At 41.8% G+C, this 20241-nt stretch overlaps 2 protein-coding genes across 3 annotated transcripts; both read right to left on the minus strand.

The window, feature by feature from the left end:
* Positions 1 to 1317: 1317 nt before the first annotated feature.
* On the minus strand, positions 1318 to 11027 carry bnipl (BCL2 interacting protein like). Of its 2 annotated transcripts, none has more exons than XM_023298189.3 (10): positions 10768 to 11027; positions 7677 to 7748; positions 7304 to 7371; positions 6281 to 6523; positions 6016 to 6210; positions 5566 to 5668; positions 5335 to 5466; positions 5101 to 5187; positions 3019 to 3117; positions 1318 to 2179 (listed from the first exon to the last, which is right to left on the minus strand). In XM_023298189.3, exons 1-10 carry the CDS (start codon positions 10809 to 10811, stop codon positions 2155 to 2157), a joined length of 1068 nt encoding a protein of 355 aa, XP_023153957.1. In that variant the 5' UTR covers positions 10812 to 11027; the 3' UTR covers positions 1318 to 2154. The 2 variants fall into 2 exon arrangements, with proteins under 2 accessions (XP_023153957.1, XP_023153973.1); XM_023298205.3 differs by lacking the exon at positions 10768 to 11027 and adding an exon at positions 9006 to 10709.
* A 290-nt stretch (positions 11028 to 11317) lies between these two features.
* On the minus strand, positions 11318 to 19159 carry prune (prune exopolyphosphatase). Its single transcript, XM_023298093.3, has 9 exons — positions 18916 to 19159; positions 17257 to 17364; positions 16989 to 17191; positions 15842 to 16026; positions 15524 to 15682; positions 14804 to 14895; positions 13669 to 13827; positions 13307 to 13397; positions 11318 to 13223 (listed from the first exon to the last, which is right to left on the minus strand). The coding sequence occupies exons 1-9, from the start codon at positions 18952 to 18954 to the stop codon at positions 13003 to 13005; spliced, it is 1257 nt and encodes a 418-aa protein (XP_023153861.1). The 5' UTR covers positions 18955 to 19159; the 3' UTR covers positions 11318 to 13002.
* Between the last annotated feature and the right edge of the window lie 1082 nt (positions 19160 to 20241).

Below are 20241 nucleotides of genomic sequence, written 5' to 3' on the forward strand. Positions count from 1 at the left end.
CATAGTTACAGTGACACCGTGGCTATCCCTCAATGATACAGAAATCTTTAACAAATCCGTGGGTCCAGACTATAAGACGCATCACTGCTAAAATCTAACGAGGGGGTCCTTGTGTCATTTCTGACCTTCCCTAAAAATTTCATCCACTTCCGTTAGTCCATTTTTGAGTAATGTTGTGCACATACAGACAGACAGACAGACAGACAGACAGGACAAATGTACACCGATCGTTACATAACTCCACTGCATTCCTTGGTGGAGTAAAACGTCCCTAAAGGGTTTTAATAAAACATGATTAAATAAAGAAACAAAAAAGCCTAAAAATGTGAACAAAACATCCCAAAATGTTAAAATAAATGTATAAAGTGGATATAAATGAGTGAAGTGGCTCCAGCCGAAACTCTGATGTTAATAATCTGATCATCAGTCGGAGGAGTTTAAAGCAGTAATGGGGTAGTTTTACTTTGTATTTAACTGAAGTAAAGCATCTGAATACTTGTTCCAGCTCTGATGAAGAATCAGGTGTTTACTGTGTGAAGCAGTCTGACCTAAACGGATCAATCGATCAGCGATCACTGACTCACCAGCTGCTGATGTTCAGACTGAATCCAGTTAAACCTGGAAACAGAACAAAAAGAAGCTGCAGCATCTGAAGCCTGTCAGATCTTCTTCTGTGGACGACTGGAGGCTATTCTCAGGTGAGGTGCTGCCACCTGCTGGACACTTAGAAAACATCACAGCTGCAAGTCTAGTTTTAAAACATTCTGAGAAAGTTCTGCAAAGTTCTGGTAATGTTTTATGAGGAAGGTTTCTTTTAGTTCCCAGAATGTTCTTCTTAAAAGCAACATGAAGTTAATTTTCCAAATGTTGTATTGAGAACATCCTTTTTTTGTCATCATGTAACACTAGGAATATTTTATAGAAGAATGTTCCATAGTAATGTTTCCAGAACATCCTCAGAACATTTCATCATATATATATATATATATATATATATCACATTACTGGCACGATCTGTCTTCTACGGTCTAGTAACACATTTTCTGAATGTTTTCTGAATGTTATTTTGAGAACATTCTTCTTGAGTTATCATGGAACATATTCTGACAACATCGTCCAAACATCCTCAGAATGTTAAAACGTTCTTAGTTCATTTCTACTCTCATGGAGATGTTGCACTGTAAAATAAATCCTCTAAAACAACCTGTGAAGCTCTGACAGAAGAATGTTTACTAGTGAAATGTTTGAAAACTGTGAAACTAACAGCAAATATCTGTAAAATGAAGATTTTTTTTTTTGCTGAATCAGGGGCAGTACTGTAAAACTGTAATTTTATTGTCACACATTGTTAAAGAAAAAAACTTACCATTTATAAAAATACAGATTTTTGATGTGAATGTTATTTACAGTATGGTCTGGGTTTTTTTGTTTGTTTGTTTTTTACACAGTTAAATAACAAATACAAACATTTCTTCTGTGGATTTACTGGTGATTATCTGCAATTTAACAAAACACAGAATATCTGTAAAATAACAGTAAAGTGTTCAAGAAACTGTATTTAAGTTAAAAACGTGAGAGTAAGAGAACGCTTCCTGCTTCATGTTTTCAGGCTGAAACACTCATATCTGTCAGAACCAAAACCAGAACCATGAAACACCAGAGAATGGGGTTGTAGAACCTGTTTGATTGGTGCTTTTATTATAGGCTTGCAGCAGGTTAAGCACATGTTCCTGCAGCTGGAGATCAAACCAAAATTAAGCGGAATGAAGGCAGCAGATAAACAAGATGGAGGCTTCATGCTGTCGCTATGACAACAGGTTCAGGTTGTTGACATAGAAACATCAGGATGCTGCTGATTTCTCAACAACATCAACGTCTGATTTGTAGATCACTGAAGCATCTGAAACAGTTTAAACAAACCTCCCATATCAGTTAAAGGAAAAGTCACCCAGAGTCTGAACACTGCTGTTCTTATCTCAGATTGAAGACATCTCCACATGTTCCTCAGAGAACCTGATGCTCTTGTGGCTGTTAGAGAACACCGATCTCCTCCAACACTCAGGTAGCATCAGTAATAGCCCTCCGTCTGTTCGTCTGTACAGCAGCAGGACAGATGTTCTCCTCATCACCTCTGACCTCCAACTTCATCCACTGTCATCTGTTCTGCTTCTCATCAAACCTGCAGAAGAACATCAGAACAACCAGAACATCAAGAAACCAACCAAGCCATCTACTGCAGAACTCTGCCTACATCCAGTCAGTTATCATTCCCACCATTAAACCAGGAAACATGGAGGTTCTCCTGCAGCTCAGAAATAGAATCCAGACTGTTCGTCTAACGCTCAGAACAAAGCAGTGTCAAGTTTTGAACACAAGGTTCAGCAGAAATGTACCCAAAAAATCAGCTGCGAAGATAACAACAGTAGAACCAGTAGAACTAATAGAACCGTGATGGATGAAGGAAGAGATTAGCAGAGTTACAGCACAGTTAATGTTCTTACTGGTGGGTTCCTCAGAGCTTCAGTAGAAGGAATCTGGATTTTTTTGGTTGTTTGACTCATCTTCAGTTCTAACTGACTGGTAGGGAGTTCTAGTATTCACTACAACTGGCCCATTACCAACCCAGAACTCACAGGTCTGGCTAATGTTTGTGAGACTTTCTGGGGAGGATCTGAGGTGTGATGTGACAGTAGCTGGTAGGTGTTGTAGACCCTCCAGTTAACACGGATGTTTTCCTTCTCTCATGTCCTCTGTCCAGACTTACTGTCTTTCACCACTACTAACGCCTTCAGTTACCCTTCACCTGACAGCTTAGTCATCATCAACACTTTCAGATGTCCCTCACCTGGTGGTTTCATGCCATGAGTCATGTGATTTGAGGTGACAATAAATACCTGGGACTCCCCACCAGGCAGTTAGAACTGGGAACTTCTTGGACAATGCTGAAGCTTCTTCTAGAACCTACAAGTCCAGTTTAGTTGCTCAGCTCTGAGGATCACAGCGACCTTCAGGACTTACTGTCGGATGGCGTCGGGGATCTGAAGCCGGTCTGTGGGGATGAACTGGGAGAGCTGCTGGAGACTCTGAACGAACTGGATCTTCTTGCTGAACTTCTCACTGTGGACACAGATTGTTGCTATGGTGATTCTCTCTCCGTGTGTGTGTGTGTGCGTGCGTGCGTGTGTGTGTGTGTGTGACTCCTTCCTCCTCACCTCTTCAACCTCTCTCACCCTCATCCTCTCTATTTCTTACCTTTCCTTCCATCTACAACCGATCCACTTATTATCAGTCCAGCCGATAATGGCTCCAATATTTGGAACTTTTTTGATAATTGGTATTGTCTATTGGCTAATTAACTCATAAGACATTAACCTTACTGGGCAAAAAAAAAAAAAAGATTCAGAAAACAGAGAAGAAAGTGTCCCGTGACACTCAAACATCATAGCTAATATTAGTATTAGTATTAGTATAACTAATCCTTTATTAGGAAAAGGCCTCGCTGTAAATGGCAGGTTTCCGCTTATCACATGTTGATAATATGTAGTGTTTCATGTTTATATGTACAATTTCTAAAATGGTAATCCTTATTAATGATTACTTACTATTAGCTGCATTATCTGTGCTGCTAATAGTCCAGTTATGAGTGGCAGGTATGTTTATCACACATACTGTTAGCAAATAGCTTCTCATGATGTTCGTTCAACATGGCAGTTATTGAGTTTCTCAATTACCAAAAAAAAAAAATAAAAATAGATATGTTGTCGACATCAACCCTAAAAAGCCCATATTGGTTAATCCCTATTTCTATCAACCCCGCTACCCCCACACTCTTTCTATTCCCCCTTTCCTTCCCCCTTCTAAAAAACTAAAACTAAAACTAAAACAAAAAAATGATAATATATTTCTGCATATGTGTGTAGCAGATCTGAAGATTTCATGTCTCATTTCAGAGGTTTCAGATTTTTGAAGATTCTGAAAATGAACTGAATTTGATTCATTTTCAGGTGATGCTGCTTCTAAATATTCCAAGGATTATTTTCAGAGGAGACTATCTTAAATCATCAAGTTCTAAATACTGTATTTTGAAGAGGAATTTTTGAGATTTATGAGTCTTCACAGATAATCAGACTTTTTACTTTTCATATTTTTTGATTTATTTTGGTGTTTTATGCTGTGATTATTCCTGCTGTTTTGTTCTGTACAATATGATGAATATTCTGTACTTTTATAATATCCTGTGCAATATTATTCTGTGTACATATACTAGGAGGACATATGCTCCACAGGTATTTTTCTGTTTACATAAAATCTGTGCAATATAGATAATAATTTCTACTATATTAATACTTATGTCAACATTTTCATCTGTGAAAGAATCTGTGCAATACCACTGGCATGTGCAATAACGTTCTATAATCAGTACTAATGTATATCTTGTATTATTTTGGCTATTTTGTTATTTTTGTACTATTTTTTAAAAATGCTTGCACTATCTTTGCTGCTGGAACAATGCAAAAGTCCCCACTGTTGGATTAATAAAGGGGCATTTTATCTTATCTTATCTTCTGAGACATTTATTCCAAATATTTCCACTGAATCTTGAGAGTCTGAGTCAGGAAGCATTTACAAAGATATGACCCTTCCATGTCAAAGTGAAGACAGATTTTAACAAAATGATGTCAATAGATAAACAATATAAGAAGGTCAAATTAGTGATTGCATCAGTATTTACCCGATACAAACCAGTGTTTAGTAGATGCATCTTTGGCTGAATGGAAAGTTCTTTTTCTTTATATTCTTGTCAAAAAAAAAAGAAAGAAAAGCCAAATCAAGGTGTTCCACATTAAAATAGAGAAATAAAATGAACACTGTACTTCCTCAAAGTCCCAATGACTCACACATCCAGTTTGAAATGAATCGAATGAACAGATAATTGAAAAACACAAGAAAGATTCTAGAACTCTGCTGTAGAACTCATCAATAATCAAAGAAGTGTGTGTGTGTGTGCGTGTGTGTGTGTGTGTGTGTGTGTGTGTGTGTGTGTGTGTGTGTGTGTGTGTGTGTGTGTGTGTGCGTGCGTGCGTGCATGTGTGTTCAGACCTGATGAAAGGTTTCACCACAGTGATTAGAGCTTTAATGTACCAGGCAGGATGGACGACCAGCAGCCCCTTCAGGTCCTTCTTCAACCTGAGACAGATGGACAGGTGAGACAGACGGGTCAGACAGACAGTAATGACCCCTCTGTTGCCGTGGAAACAAGGTGTACTCTCGAACAACCCTTAAAGGCGTTGCCTCTGCCCCTCAGGGCTGTCCAGGTGAGTGAACCCAGCGTACCTCCTGTCAATGGAGGTGTAGCACTGGTGCAGCCATTTGATGGCCGGCAGTTTGTTCCTGGGAGCCATGGCACACAGGTACACCAGCAGGTAGTTCTCTGACACCATCAGGTCCAGTGTCCCCACAATGTACCTGAAAGTACAGAGACACACCGTTACGCCTGTGTCCAGGTGTTCACCAGGTGTTCATGTCGTGCTCACACTTCTTCCCTGTCTACGGATCCACACTCACCTGAACAGGTTGTCCATGACATACTCGTAGTCCTCCACTGTGTTCTCTGGCAGATAACAGGAAGTGAACAGGATGATGGCATTCATCCCGTCTCCATAGTAACCTGATGACCAATCCCAGACAGTCATATTCCACCAAACAAGTACGTCATGGTTACAGTGACACACAGGTGCACACCAGACCTGACCTCCCTGCAGGTGTTAGTCTATTGTGTTCCAGGTGTGTTACAAGTGTGTCTTTTGTGCATTTCAGGTCTGTTATAGATGTTTTCCAAGTGTGCTACATGTGTGCTACAGGTGTGTTTCAGATCTGTTTTCTAGATGTTTTCTAGGTGTGCTACAGGTGTGGTACATGTGTGTTCATGTGTGTTACAGGTGTGTTTCTGGTCTGTTGTGGTTGTGTTTCAGTGTGTGTGTTTGAGGTGTTTTTCAGGTGTGTTTGACCTCTGACCTCCATGTGACAGGACCTGCAGATAGGGTTCCAGGACGCTCATGTTGACGTGGTACTCCTGTCCGGCGATACAGAACCTCCTCCAGCGGCGCCCCTTGCTGTCCACCTGGTCCAGCTCCATCAGACCTTCAGATGTCTCCACCGAGCTTGTGGCCACGCCCACAGCCCTGCCCCTCCCCACACGAGGTAGGTCGTCTGTCAGTTAGAGGTTAGAGGTCAGGTATCAGAAAGGTAAATCCTCATCTTCAGTGAGTTTGTGTCTCACCTTCCCATTCCAGGTCGTGGTTGCTGTCGGGCAGTGTTCCCGACTCACTGTCTGGTGGCGTCGACAGAGCATCCACGTCGAGAGACAGTGTCTCATCCGTTGCAGACAGTGCTGCTGCTGAAAAGCTGTCGTTCAGGTCGTGAGAGTCGCGGCGGCTCAATGTGAGACTGAGAGACGGAGCCACCAGACGCTTCTTAGCTACACCCCCGACTGTACCTGACAGGGCGAGGCTGGTGGGTGGGGCTGAGGAGAGGACGGGACAGAGCAGGAAATACAGAAAGGTAACGTAAGCTACAGCTGGACACTTTCAGTTTTCAGTTCAATTCATCCATCCATCATCTATACACCGCTTAATCCTCATTAGGGTCACAGTGGGACTGGGGTCTTTCCCAGCTGACTAGGGGTGAAGGCAGGGGACACCCTGGACAGGTCACCAGTCTGTCGCAGGGCTCCATATACAGACAAAGACACTTGCATTCACACCTATGGACAATTTAGACCAACCAATTAACCTCAGCATATTTTTGGACTGTGGGAGGGAAGTCGGAGAACCCCGAGAAAACCCACGCATGCACAGGGAGAACATGCAAACTCTATGCAGAAAGATCCCGGGAAGGCGAGGACGCGAACCAGGGATCTTCTAGCTGCAAGGAGAAAGTGCCAACCGCCACGCCAATGTGCAGCCCAAATTCTAATTTGTTTTATTTATGTAGCACTAATTCACAACATATGTCATTTAACATATTAAAGACCTTACGAACTACAGAAAACCCAACAATCCAAAGTTTCCTTTAGATTACCTTTGAGCAAACAGTTGGCGACAGTGGGAAGGAACCAGAAAAAAAACAAACCCTTTACCAGGGAGGAAAAAAATATACTCAGACAGAACTAGGCTTAGGGAAGGCGCTATCTGCCCCCAGGAGTTGGGGTGAAGGGAAGGAGAATAACAAGGTGGCACTTTTCTGTTCATTGATAGTGGAGTCAGACTGAAATAAAGTTGTAAAACAGAAACTCTGTTATCACCTGGTGCTCTGGTGCCCTTTGCTGGACTCTCTGCCTCCTCTGGACTCCCACAGTCTTCTGGCAGTGGTCTGAACCACCAGCACCCAGACACAGAACCAGAGGGACAAAAAATATTGTTATTAAAAATACTGTTCTGCATATTACACACAGACGTTTGTAAGCAGCTATCAATGTTAGCATCTTTTAGCTTCTGTTAGCATCAGTTAGTATCAGATAGAACCAGTTAGCCTCTTTTAACTTCTGTCAATATGGATTAGCATTAGTTAATTTCTGTCAGTATGAGTGAGCATCAGTGTTAATCAAGTTAGCCTCAGTTAGCTTCCTCTTTCTCTGCTGCCCCCTGTCTCTGTTTAGCAGTCAGGTGAGGTGTGACCTGGGGAAGCCGTCGTCCTGCCACTCCTCCCTCAGTTCCATGTCCTGGATGTTGCTGGGCTCTGCAGCAGCTCTGTAGGAACAAAACACAAAGGTAACATCTGTGAAGGAAGTCTCCTCTCTCACTGGATGATAATGTCTGATGTTTCTTCTTCTGCAGCTGTATTTGTTACAAAGTGCAGGTAATTACAAATAAATTACCATAAACAAGATCTAAACTAAAATAACTGATTTATTTTCTAACAGTAAACGGAACAAAGTGATGTCTGCAAACATCAACAGAGAAAATCTGCAACCAGCTGAGCTTCAGGTGACAATAAATCGATGAATCAGTCATTGGCCAGGCCCAGCAGCGTCTCTACTGCCTGAGGAAGTTGAGGAGAGAGAAGCTACCACAGAAACTGTGGGTAAATTTCTACAGGTGTCCCTGAGAGCATGCTGACCTACTGTGTGGCTGTCTGGTTCAGCAGCTGCATGAAGGCAGAGCAGGCAGCCATACAGCAGGTCATAAAAACATCTGGTAGAATCATTAGGGTTCCGCTACCAGATATCACCACCCTTCTACTCCTTGCAATGTGCACACCGAATCATCAGAGACACCTCACACCCTGCCCACCATCTGTTTCAACAGCTACCATCAGGGAGAAGGTTCAGATCCATCCAAGCAAGAACTTCCACAATGAACTAGACATGCAGACTTGATCTAGGATCAAGCTCTGTAAAAAGTATTTATTTGTTATTTTTAGCATTTTAGATTTCTATTTTTCTATGAGCGAACCTTTAATCAACATTATGAGGACAGATGGTGCATTCAGGGACACTCTGGACTCCTGACGATCAGCTGCTGTTTGACTTTGACTCCACATTTAAAGCTGCTTAGTTTTTGTTTCCCTCTCAGCTTAAACTATAATCAGGAGTTTGTGGTTTTAACCACTGAGTATTCAGGTCCAGCACTGTAGTAAAAGTACTACCAGACACAGTGGAGTACTGTAATTTACTCAGAGCAGTCATATGTTTCTGTAACTGATTAGATCTGAGGTCATTTTGCTGTTTCAGCTGTGAAATCTGTTGGTGTCATATAAATGTATGGACAGACAGCAGTTGATCAATATTTTTATCCATCTACTGATTACTTTTTGATTAACAGATTTTTTTTAGTTGGTAAATGTCTAAAAATACAGCATCAGATTTCCTCAATGACACCTGTATAACACCTGCATGCACACAGCTGTCAACTCGCTGTAAACCAGACTCCATTCACTTTTCTTTCATTTTAAGCTTCTTCCTGGTTTTCAAGTTGAACAGAAAGGTGCAGTCAGATGACTCTCACCTGTCAGGTTTGGCAGGTAGCGCTCCTCAGTTGGGCATGTCAGTCTAGAAATTGTCGTGTCGTTCTCTGAAAATCTTAGTCGGATCAGACTAAACAAACCAGTTCACTCAGACTGACATATCTGAGCAGGTGAGGGGGGCGGTGCTGTATTGTTCCTCTGTTTGTTGTATTTGAGAGGACACACCCAGCCAGGTAACCACACCTGTGCATACGTTTTTGTGTGCAGGTCACAGGTAAAGGAGATCAGGTGTGCAGTAGAAAGTGGGCGGCCCTCTTCAGGTTAGGGCTCATGTTTCCACTGCGGTGCCTTCAGTGTCCGGCTGGGATAAACCAACACTAAACATCCAACCAGGAGAACCAGTCAGCGTGGTCTGTACAGGTGTGCGTACTTGGTGGGCTCCATGAGTCCTTGAGAAGGTTGCACATAAAATGAAAAAGGTTCTGGAGTAATTTCCAGGGTTCTTAATGAGATTATCACCAATACTTGAGGAGATTACATCTGTGTTGGAGCAGGTCCCAGTGTGCTTAAAGGCATTCTAGGGTTCTTAAGAGGATCTCAGTGTTACCTGAGAGGTGTCTTAACAGGGTTCTAAGACTTGACACAGGCGCAAGGTTTCTTTAGGAGGTTCCAGGGTTGCTGATGGAGTTTCCCTGAGTTGTTGAAGAGGCTGCAATAGTGTTTGTAAAGGTTCCAGGTGTTTTTGAAGAGGTTTCGGGGTCTTTGAAACAGTTCCAGGGTTCCTAAGTGTGTCCACATTTTACCTGAGTGAAATTTAAGTGTTCTAAGAAGGTTCAAAGAATCTTTTGGGAAGGCTTGCAGATGCTGTTGGAGATTTCACATGCTTGTGGTGGTTTTATATAAAACAAAGAAGGTTCCTGAGAAACTTTCAGGAGTCTTGTGGTTTTTCTATGGATTCCTGAGGAAGTTCTAGATTTGTGGAAGGGGTTCAAGGGTTCCTAGGAGGGTCCACATTTTACCTGAGAGGAATTTGAGTGTTTTAAGGAGATTCTAGACTCTTGAGATGGGCTTTTTGGTGTCTTTAGGAGATCCCAGTGTTTTTGAAGTCACCCAAGAGTTACTAAGAGAGAGCGAAGTTTACCTGAGAGGAATGCAGGTGTTCTACGGAGGTTCTAATTCAATTGAGCCGTTCTTAGGGACTCTTTGGGATGTTCAAGGGTTCTTGGTGTGATTTCCTTTAAAAAGCTGCAATAGAGTTTGAGGAAGGTAAAGGTGTTTTTGAAGGGAATCCTGGGTGCTTAAAGAGAATCTTGGTTTCCCGGGGAATTTCAAGATGTTCCAGGACTGCTTAAAGGAGTTCCTCATGAAGAGCCAGATATACTGAAGAAGCATCCTGAGGAATTTTCAGGGTTCTTCAAGGGTTTTCTATGAGCAATTGATGAGATTGCAGCGGTGTCTGAAGAGGTTCCAGGTTGCTTGAAGTGTTTTCAGGGTTTGTAAAGATTCCAAATTAAATGAAAGGAGTTCAGGTGTTCAAATGAGGTTCTCTTTTACAGGGTTTAAGTTTTCTTTAAGAGATTCCAGATTCTTGAGGAACTTCCAGGGTTCTTGTGGGATCTACATGGGTTCTCAAGAAGGTTGCAGGAAACTCATCAACATGGAACAGTGAACACAGCATGACGATGCTTTAACTGACCCTCAGGAGGAACCAGCGTCAGCATCAAAAGCATGTTCCTGTTTTTACAGAGACAGGAAACACAAACACAGAAATTTGATCTGCTTAGTTCTGAATATTTAACGTACCTGTTCTCCTTATGTCCATTCGCGTTCTCACCAGGGGAGCTCATGATGTCACAGTGATGTCACGGTGTGTTCTGAAAGGCACATATGATCGGCTGGACGTCTGGTGTCTGTTTTCTCTGTCTCTCTCTCTCTCTGACTCTGTGGGACTCGCTCGCCCTGTCAGTCTGCATTTCACAACAAAGCCGCCGTCTGATTGGTTGACACTCACCTGCTCTGTGCAGACAGGTGAGGCACAAAGGAGCTGCAGGCTGACTCATTAACATCGACCAATCAGGTGCAGAGGTTATTTAAAGCAGGAGGAAGAGGTAGGAGCCCTCAGGGTCCTAAATCCCGCCATCTACAGTTTGATGTGAACAGATTCTGTTGTAACAATCAGCAAAGTGAAGAATTTACGTTTCTGAGCTGCAAATTAGAAATATATGAGAAAAATCAGTTGTTTCTTCAACTTTAATGATCAGAAATCAAATATTTGTCTTTTTATGATCAGAAATCAGTTGTTTCTTTCACTTAGTCAAATGTTTTTTCTGTGAGACGACACGATGCTCAGATATCTGTAGTCAGACTTTTTATTTGGACACTGTCAGAATTATGAGAAAACAGGTTTTTAAAATATAAATGATGCCACATTAAAGTCAAACATTTCACTAGTAACTTACAAATTACAAAAGTAAAACCTCTTTGTGATGATTTGGACCAAGAAGCTTCAGTTAAAGAAAAGAAATAGAGAAAGTGAGAAGCTACTCATGTTTCTGTGCTTTTAAAATGTCCTGATTCTCACATTTGACTTCAGTTTCACAACAAACACAAATGCAGTTTATATGAAAAGCAGGTTTCAGGTCAAAGATATAAACTGCAGCAGCTGGAATCAGAAAAGCCCAAACCAACCTTCACATAAATGTTTTGTCTTTGTTTGTTGCAACTTCCTATTTCTACAGATTTCCTCTTCCTGTTTCACAATTAAAGCTCTGCCCTTCTTGGGGCCCTTATTGTGAAAGTCCTGCTGCTGTGATCAGACTGAAGCTGCAGTTTGTGTTTCAGCTGAATCGTTATTTTAAACCTGAACGTCTTCATTTAAAAACAGATGATTGTCTTTGGAAACGTCTCATTTTAAATTTCATTCTATAAAACAAAGCAAGATCCACAACTTATTCTTAATACGGTTGTTGTCGTCTGTAAAATATAAAACAAAACTCAGGGTGATGACGTGAATTAAATTCTATTTATTAATATTTCCTCATGGGATCATGCTGCTGTGTTTTCATTAGTGTGTCTGTTGTGTACCTGTGGGTCACACTGACTTTATCTCTGATATATGAGCTGAGAAGGAGGCTGGAAGAGACACATACTCACCTGGTGAGCAGAGACCAGGTAAGCCGACTGAACCAGAGAAGAAGAAAAATACCACGTTCAGTCACACCAGCAGAGTTACAAAACATGACAATCAGGGTTTCCCACAGCTAAATGAAAACCATCAACTGTGCTAATGAAAAGCTCAGCTCACAGAAAACAGTCCATGTAGATAAACTTAAATATGAAATCAGAACTCGTGACTCTGCAAACGAATGTTTGATCTCTGAGCTGCTGCAGTAACTGAAGAAGACTAGTGAGGCGTTTAGGGAACATCTGGAATCTGCAGCATCTACTGATGACTGTGAGGCATTTAAGGAGCATCTGGAAACTGCAGCATCTAAAGATGAGTACGAGGCATTTACGGAACTGTATATCACAGATGAATAACGAAGATCAAGCAGATCATCCAACAGCCAGATATTCTGACCCACAGACACACAACAGACACTAATTAGCAACAAACCAGAATAAACCTTTAAATCTGTGAAGCTCTTCTGCTGTGAGTTTTCTGAGAACTGAGGTTCTGTAGCTACTTCTGGTTCTGTGATCTGGACTCTGTGCTGATTTCTTTGTGTACCAACAGACTCAGGTTCTAAGGTATTCTGTTCTGTGAGCAGGTTCTGGTTCAGCTCAGTGTGTGTGTTCATGTCGTCTGTGTTTCCATTTCCTGTGTTTCTGATGACCTGAACTCCCAGTTTGGCATCGACTGTTTTTGGCTGAGAAACTCCAGAAGGCCACCAACCCCACCAACAGTAGGCTCTTATTCTGAAGGTTAGATCTGTTGCATCTGGATCTTTTGGATCTGAATCTGTAGGATCTTTTTGATCTAGATCAGAACCTGTTGGTTCTGCAGGACCTGGATCAGGAGGGTGGATCAGAACTTGGTCAGTTGTTGGCCATCTTACTGAACTTCTCCTCCAGGTCCTGGGCACTGATGCTCGGCAGCCCCCCGTCCAGAGGACAGCCCTCCACCAGGCTGTTCATCGGAGTGGGAGGGACCCCAGACTCATCCTCCTCGCCGTCTACAAGGCGACTGTCTCCATCCCGCTCCCTCAGGAAGTCCTTCACAATGGGGAGGAGCTTCTTCCTGGATGCCAGCGTGTTTCCTAGGAGACAGAAACCCTGGTAAGATAGGACCAATCAGGGCTTCTCGCCGTGTTTACCTGTTTGTTAGTTTACAGGATGTTACCCTGCTGATAGGCTGTGAGGAGACGATGGGGGCAGCTGATTGGACTGAGGTCGAGGGCGGGGCTATGGGCCTGCTCCAGGTACTGGCTCACCTGAAGAGGGAGGACACCTGGGTCATCATGACAACACTGACAAACAGAACCCACATCAGTGTGTATCAGTGTGTAGTAACATGTAGTACAATATTAGTAGCATGTAGTACGGTGTTTAGTAACATGTAGTACAATATTAGTAGCATGTAGTACGGTATGTAGTAACATGTAGTACAGTGTTTAGTAGCATGTAGTACAGTGTTTAGTAGCATGTAGTACAGTGTTTAGTAGCGTGTAGTACAGTGTTTAGTAGTGTGTAGTACAGTGGTACCTGGTCCCTGCAGGTGGTGCTGTGGCTGAACACAGCGAGCTCTCTGATTGGCTCTTTGTTCTCAGTGAAGGAGATTGTCATCAGCAGCAGCAAATCAAATCCAAACTTCTGGCAGAAACTTGAAAGCTCCTCCTCCAACCCCGCCCTCTGCAGGAACTCCTGACACACAAAACACACACACATAAAATCAACATAAAACACACAGCCTTCTGATGACAAACTGCTGCCTGAGAAAAGATGCTGAGCATTCAGTCCTGCAGCTCTCTGACTCCACCTGCTGGCACAGTGGCGTCCCTGCAGCTGATTGGTCAGCTGGGGCTGCAGGTGTAGTGGAGGATGAACTTCCACAACCTAGTGTTAAAAGAAGCAGCAGCATTTCTGGCCGTGATGAACAACAGTCACAGTTTGAATAATGCATGTGAATACATTTTTATTTGTTTAACCATAAAAACAGTTCTGATGTCTTCCTGTCAACCTGCCAGAGTGTGAGAAACAAACTGTTTGAACTCTACATTGAACCTGCAAACAGTTAGTTTTATGTAATGAAAGCTGCTGTAAAACTAACTCTGAGCTGCTTGATTTGTTGCATTGAATCAAAATGAGATTTTGGCTCTGGATGATGAAAATTAACTCTAGTCAATATATTAATTAATCCTTCATCAGATGATAGAAGCCTGTTGAACTGAGCTCTGTCCGTCACTACATTAGAGACCACAACGGCTACAGCAGATGGTTGCATTATTTTAAGTTTGATAATTATACAGTTTGTTCTAATGCAAGTCTTAGTGACCAAGTCATTATTATTGTAATAAGTAGTACTTTGGATGGAATAAACCTTTAAAATTCTAAGTATATTTTGAGTGCAATCAACTTTTAAAACTGTAAGCGCAGTACTGTAGTGATCATCCATAGAAGCAGGTGGCGCTGTCTAGAATAAAGACTCTATAGGTTCAGACACTAAATATTGGGGCTACAGGTACATGATGCTCAGCTGTAGTAACTGTACTACTGTTTAGTATAATGCAGTATAATGTAGTAGTGTGAGAGGCAGTATTAAAGCTTAACACAGTAAACAGCACAGTGTATAGGATAGGATGTAGTACAATATGTAGTACAGTGTGTACTGCTGACTGACCTCCAGAGTGATGTAGAGAACAGAGACGGCGAGATTCAAACTTCCTGAAACAGCTTTCATGTCCTTCAACAACATCTGCTCAGTGTTCAGACCTGAGGACAAAATATTGCTATAAATACTGCAAATACTGCAAAAAATACTACAAACACTGCATCTACTCAGTGTTCAGACCTGAGAACAAAACACAGCTAGAAATACTACGACAAATACTACTATAAGAAATAGTACAAATACGATAAGAAATACAAAAAAACTGCAAGAAATACCACAAATACGGCAATAAATACTACAAACACCTCATTAATACTACAAATACCACAAGGAATACTGCTAATACAGCATTACATTTTTTTTTTCTTTTAGGTTCCTTCTCAAATTGAATTTCCCAACATTGGAGGTTTCATTTGGTACAATGAGCCTTTTTTTTCATTTACTCTCTGCTATCCCTACCCAGATCCCAACACGCAGCACTGCGCAGCAGCCAGAGCTGTCATTGGCAGGGCAGCTCAAATGAAATTTCATTGTATATGAAAGTGTGCAATGACTAATAAAGGTTTGATTGATTGATTGATTACTACTACAAACACTGCATCTCCTGTGTGTTTATAACTGAAGAGAAAATCCTACCACAATACTATAGATAAATACCATAAATACTTCAGAGTACTATGGGTGGGTGTGGTCTACCTGTGCAGACCTTCGGGTTCAGGTTAGACTCACCTGAGACGTCGAACTTGGCGTTCTGCAGTGCCTGGAACAGAGCGCCCCTCGGTGGCAGAGCAGGGAATCGTGTCTCCAGAGCTGCAGCAAACTGACTGTCTTTAGGAGTCACTTTACCTGCAGCAGGTGACATGTTGACGCAGTCCAGCACCACCGCGGCTACATACACACACACACACACACACACACACACACACACACACACACACACACACACACAGATCAGATATTGATTATCAGGTGTATCTGACCAGGTGTGTGTGATCAGATATTGATTATCAGGTATTGATTATCAGGTGTATCTGACCAGGTGATTACCGTAGAGCAGCTGGGCGAGCTGCTGGTCCAGGATCTCTGGAGATTTCTGTATAATGCGTTCAGTTACCAAGGTAGCGCAGGATCCCACTGTCTCCACAGTAACAGGACAGGAGGGGGAGGGCTCTCTCTCCTGCAGGTGGTGATCGATGACCTCCACCACCGCCACCTCCAGGTCACTGTCTGAACTGCAGGTGGGAGGCAAACTGATTACACAGGTGTGCTCACACCTACCTACAACTCAAGGCTACCTGTGCAGGTTAACAGTCACACCTGACAGTTGTTTGTGGTCAGCTTTAAGGTATTGGTTAGCTGTCAGGTATTGATTAGCTTTCAGGTGTTGGTTTGCTGTCAGGTGTTGGCTAGCTTTCAGATGTTGGTTAGCTTTCAGGTGTTGGTTAGCTTTCAGGTGTTGGTTAGCTTTCAGGTGTAGTTTAGTTTTCAGGTGTTGGCTAGCTTCTAGGTGTTGGCTAGCTTTCAGGTGTTGGTTAGCTTTCAGGCACTGGTTAGCTTTCAGGCATTGGTTAGCTTTCAGTTGTTGGTTAGCTTTCAGGTGTAGGTTAGTTGTCAGGTGTTGGTTAGTTTTCAGGTGTTGGTTAGCTTTCAGGTGTTGGTTAGCTTTCAGGTGTTGGCTAGCTTTCAGGTGTTGGTTAGCTTTCAGGTGTTGGCTAGCTTTCAGGTGTAGGTTAGCTTTCAGGTGTAGTTTAGCTTTCAGGTGTAGGTTAGCTTTCAGGTGTAGTTTAGCTTTCAGGTGTAAGTTAGCTTTCAGGTGTAAGTTAGCTTTCAAGTGTTGGCTAGCTGTCAGGTGTTGGTTAGCTTTCAGGTGTTGGTTAGCTTTAAGGTGTAGGTTAGCTTTCAGGTGTTGGTTAGCTTTCAGGTGTTGGCTAGCTTTCAGGTGTAGGCTAGCTGTCAGGTGTTGGCTAGCTGTCAGGTGTTGGTTAGCTTTAAGGTGTTGGTTAGCTGTCAGGTGTTGGTTAGCTTTAAGGTGTTGGCTAGCTTTAAGGTGTTGGCTAGCTTTAAGGTGTTGGTTAGCTGTCAGGTGTTGGTTAGCTGTCAGGTGTTGGATAACTGTCAGGTGTTGGTTAGCTTTAAGGTGTTGGTTAGATATCAGCTGTTGGTTAGCTGTCATGTGTTGTCAAGTGTTGGTTACCTGGGCAGCACGTTGTGGTCGACCAGCGTCAGCCGCAGGCGTCCGTCTCGCTGCAGCGCCTGCAGATCCAGCTGGTCCCTGAACAGCAGCAGGTCCGGAGACAAACCAGTCTGACGCAGCAGGAAGATGTTATCTGATCGCAGCAGCAGCTCTGACTGACGGATGTTGAGCAGCGGCAGAACGAGCATCTCACTGTGTGCAGTCTGACAGAGAGAGAGATTTCAGACGCTGTTCACCAATCCTGGTAGTTGATTGGACGGTGACTCACCTTAGACAGGAAATAGGCATAGGCCAGAGCGGATACCATGGAGTCCAGGTCACAGGCCTCGTTTCCCAGAACAACATGGAACCCTGGAGCCACCGGACCCGTGTTCGCCTGGGGGATGAAGACCAGGACGGACCACACAGACAGTTTTATAGACCGTGTACAAACGACAGGACCAGTTCTGTATACAACACTCAGAACCACTGAGTTTCACCAGAACAACAGAACCTGAGACCAAACAAATCTCTTTGTCTGTTCACCTTATTTAGAACCAGAGAAGCTGTGAACACGAGAGCCTCAAAAAATAATCCAAACACTGTAAAATATACTGCTACGTTTATAGAACCTTTATAGAACCTTTCAGCCACCTGAAAGTGTGAATCAAGAGTCAGATTTGTCCTTCTCAAATCTGGTTCTATGTCAGTGAAGAACCTGGATTCATGAGTCCAGTGACTGTTATTTACCACCAACAGCACATTTAAAACAACAGATGTTGATCCAAAGTGTCTTTAATAAAAGAATTAAGCATTATTGTGAATTAATGCTGTTTTGGATCCAGTACAGTTACATGAATTGCACCAAAGTGTCACCAGATAGTTAAAAAAAAACAAAAACCAAAACATAAATGTTTATTTAAAGAGTTACATTTCATGGTTTTACCTAAACAATGTCTTCTCTTTTGTTGTATCATTTATTGATTAATACAATTATTTGCATTTTACAGGTCAGTTTGTGTAAGTTTTGGTATTTTACTTTGAAGCCGGTATAAACTCAGATTCATTATTCATTCTTTTAGATCCACCATGATCCCACAAATCTTACCAAGGAGTCACCAAAAGTCCTTCAGAAATGATTTCAAAAACTCATTCAAGTGTTTAAACAATTATCTAAACTACACAGATTTATGGCTGTAAGTCTTTTTATTAATGTTTTTCTGTTGAACATAGTGTTACAGTCTATCACTGCCTTATTTTTAAAGATTTCATCATCATTTTATTTACTTTTTTAGTTTTGTGTTTCTATTGCTCATATTTTCTCTGCTTTAAATGTTTTGTAACATTCATTCGTCTCTCGTTGCATTATTTAATCAATTCTTGTGTGGAGCTGAAACAATAAGTCCATTAATCACTAAAGGCTATTTAACTTACTATCAAAAATCTGAATAATCAATTGATTAGTTTGAGTAAATTTTTAATGAAAACTCTCAAAATTATATAAATGTTAAGATTAAAACTGTACATGATTATAATATTTATTATTAACCTGTCTGATTTAAATACTAAACCCTTAGAGTGCTAATTATTATACTAATTTACCGTATTGTCTCAGGACTACACCTTTCTAAAATAGACAAAGAACTTTCTCTGCTCTTCTGATTTCAGTCCTTCTAACTGCACAGAAAACATTACGACGGTTAAATATTCAGATTCTAAAATATAAATAACTTCAAAATTACTCAGTCTCTAGTTTATATTTACGATCCCGTGTTTGTCAGACCTGGTTAAATAAAGTTTTGTTGATTAATTTCGTGTTGTGTTTTAACCTGAAAGGTGCAGCTGATGCTAACCTGACAGCGTCCACGCTGAATGAATAAAAGCTGAATAATGAATATCTGAACGTCAACACTGTGTGAGCTAACAGGCTAACGGCTAACAGTGTTACCTTCACGGCCCGCTGGCATGCCGTCAGGAACTCCTCCATCTCTTGTTAGCCTGCTAGCCGCTAACCGTCAACCGTCCCGCTCTGACCCGCCAGTTGCTTTCTGTCTCTGACCGGGTAACGGCTCCGGTAAACGGCGTCAGCCGACTCACCGGACGGCGGACTGTCAGTCACACACGGTACCGTAAACCTAACAGTCAGTGGGCTGCCGGTAACCGTACTGTCGGTAACGGACCGGGTAAAAGGTCAGGACGCGTTCAGGGACACGGTTAAAGCTCGGAAATGTTCCAGCTGTTAATGGAAGACACCACCGCGAACCAAAACAAACGAATAAGAACATTAGAGAACAGTAAACTGCAGAATACCACAGTGACAAATACATTATTCAATAAAATCACTTTTAAAAGGGTCATATTTCTGAAATAGAGATATTATTTTGACTAAGCAAATATTATTTTATGTGAATATTTCAGTTTTATCCATCCATCCATCCATTATCTATACACTGTTTATTCCTCATTAGGGTGGCAGGAGGTTGGACTCTATCCCAGCTGACTTAGGGTGAAGGTAGAGTTAACCTGGACAGGTTACCAGTCTATCACAGGGCTACATAGAGACAGACAACCTGCACATTCACACCTACAGACAATTTAGGATCACCGATTAACCTCAGCATGTCTTTGGACTGTGGGAGGAAGCTGGAGAACCTGGTCAGAACCCAGCAGGGAAAACATGGAAACTCCACACAGAAAGACCAGAACAGATTCTAACCAGAACCGTCTAGCTGTGAGGCGACGGTGCAAACCAGCGAGTCACATTTTCAGTTTTAAGAGAAAAAAAAAAATTTGTGTTCAAAAATCAAGGTTGTCTTTACCCAGAAAAAGTTCCTCAATATATATATATAATTTCTTTTATTTCTGTTGTAATATCATATAAATAAAATAATTTTATAGGATATATTAATAACTGCACACTTTGTGTTTAAAATCATAAACTTACAAGATCTACAATGATTAGCTCCAGAACAGATAAAAACCATGAACTCCATCAGCTTTCACATTCATCAACGTGCAACTGAAATGGCATAATTTAAGTGAAAACATTTTGTCAATACATGACATTGTGACATTTTTTTTCTAAATATTTGGATGTTACTCTCAAAATGTTTTTTTTCTTTGTAGTAGCAATGACAGTGAAAAATATCAGATCAGTTGCAGTTTGCAGAAACTGGACCAAAAGCCACATTTCCATAAGCATTTAAAGGCAGCACAGCCCTCCTGAGGTACAGAACTCTGGATAATGTAGTTTCCTGCAGTTTCACTTTGTGTG

Source organism: Amphiprion ocellaris, chromosome 9 (genome assembly GCF_022539595.1).
Source record: "Amphiprion ocellaris isolate individual 3 ecotype Okinawa chromosome 9, ASM2253959v1, whole genome shotgun sequence".
NCBI lineage: Eukaryota > Metazoa > Chordata > Actinopteri > Pomacentridae > Amphiprion > Amphiprion ocellaris.

Bases quoted from the DNA above. Each gene is read 5' to 3' on its own strand.
- prune (XM_023298093.3), bottom strand. From the start codon at position 18,954: ATGGAGGAGTTCCTGACGGCATGCCAGCGGGCCGTGAAG. The intron at 15,683-15,841 runs GTAATCACCTGG...GTGTGTATGTAG, and splicing joins GCTCGCCCAGCTGCTCTACG to CCGCGGTGGTGCTGGACTGC. The intron at 13,398-13,668 runs GTACCACTGTAC...CTCCCTCTTCAG, and splicing joins GCACCACCTGCAGGGACCAG to GTGAGCCAGTACCTGGAGCA.
- bnipl (XM_023298189.3), bottom strand. From the start codon at position 10,811: ATGAGCTCCCCTGGTGAGAACGCGAATGGACATAAGGAGAACAG. The intron at 7,749-10,767 runs GTACGTTAAATA...TTGTTCCTACAG, and splicing joins AATGGACATAAGGAGAACAG to AGCTGCTGCAGAGCCCAGCA. The intron at 5,669-6,015 runs GTCAGAGGTCAA...ATTGGTCATCAG, and splicing joins GCAGGTCCTGTCACATGGAG to GTTACTATGGAGACGGGATG.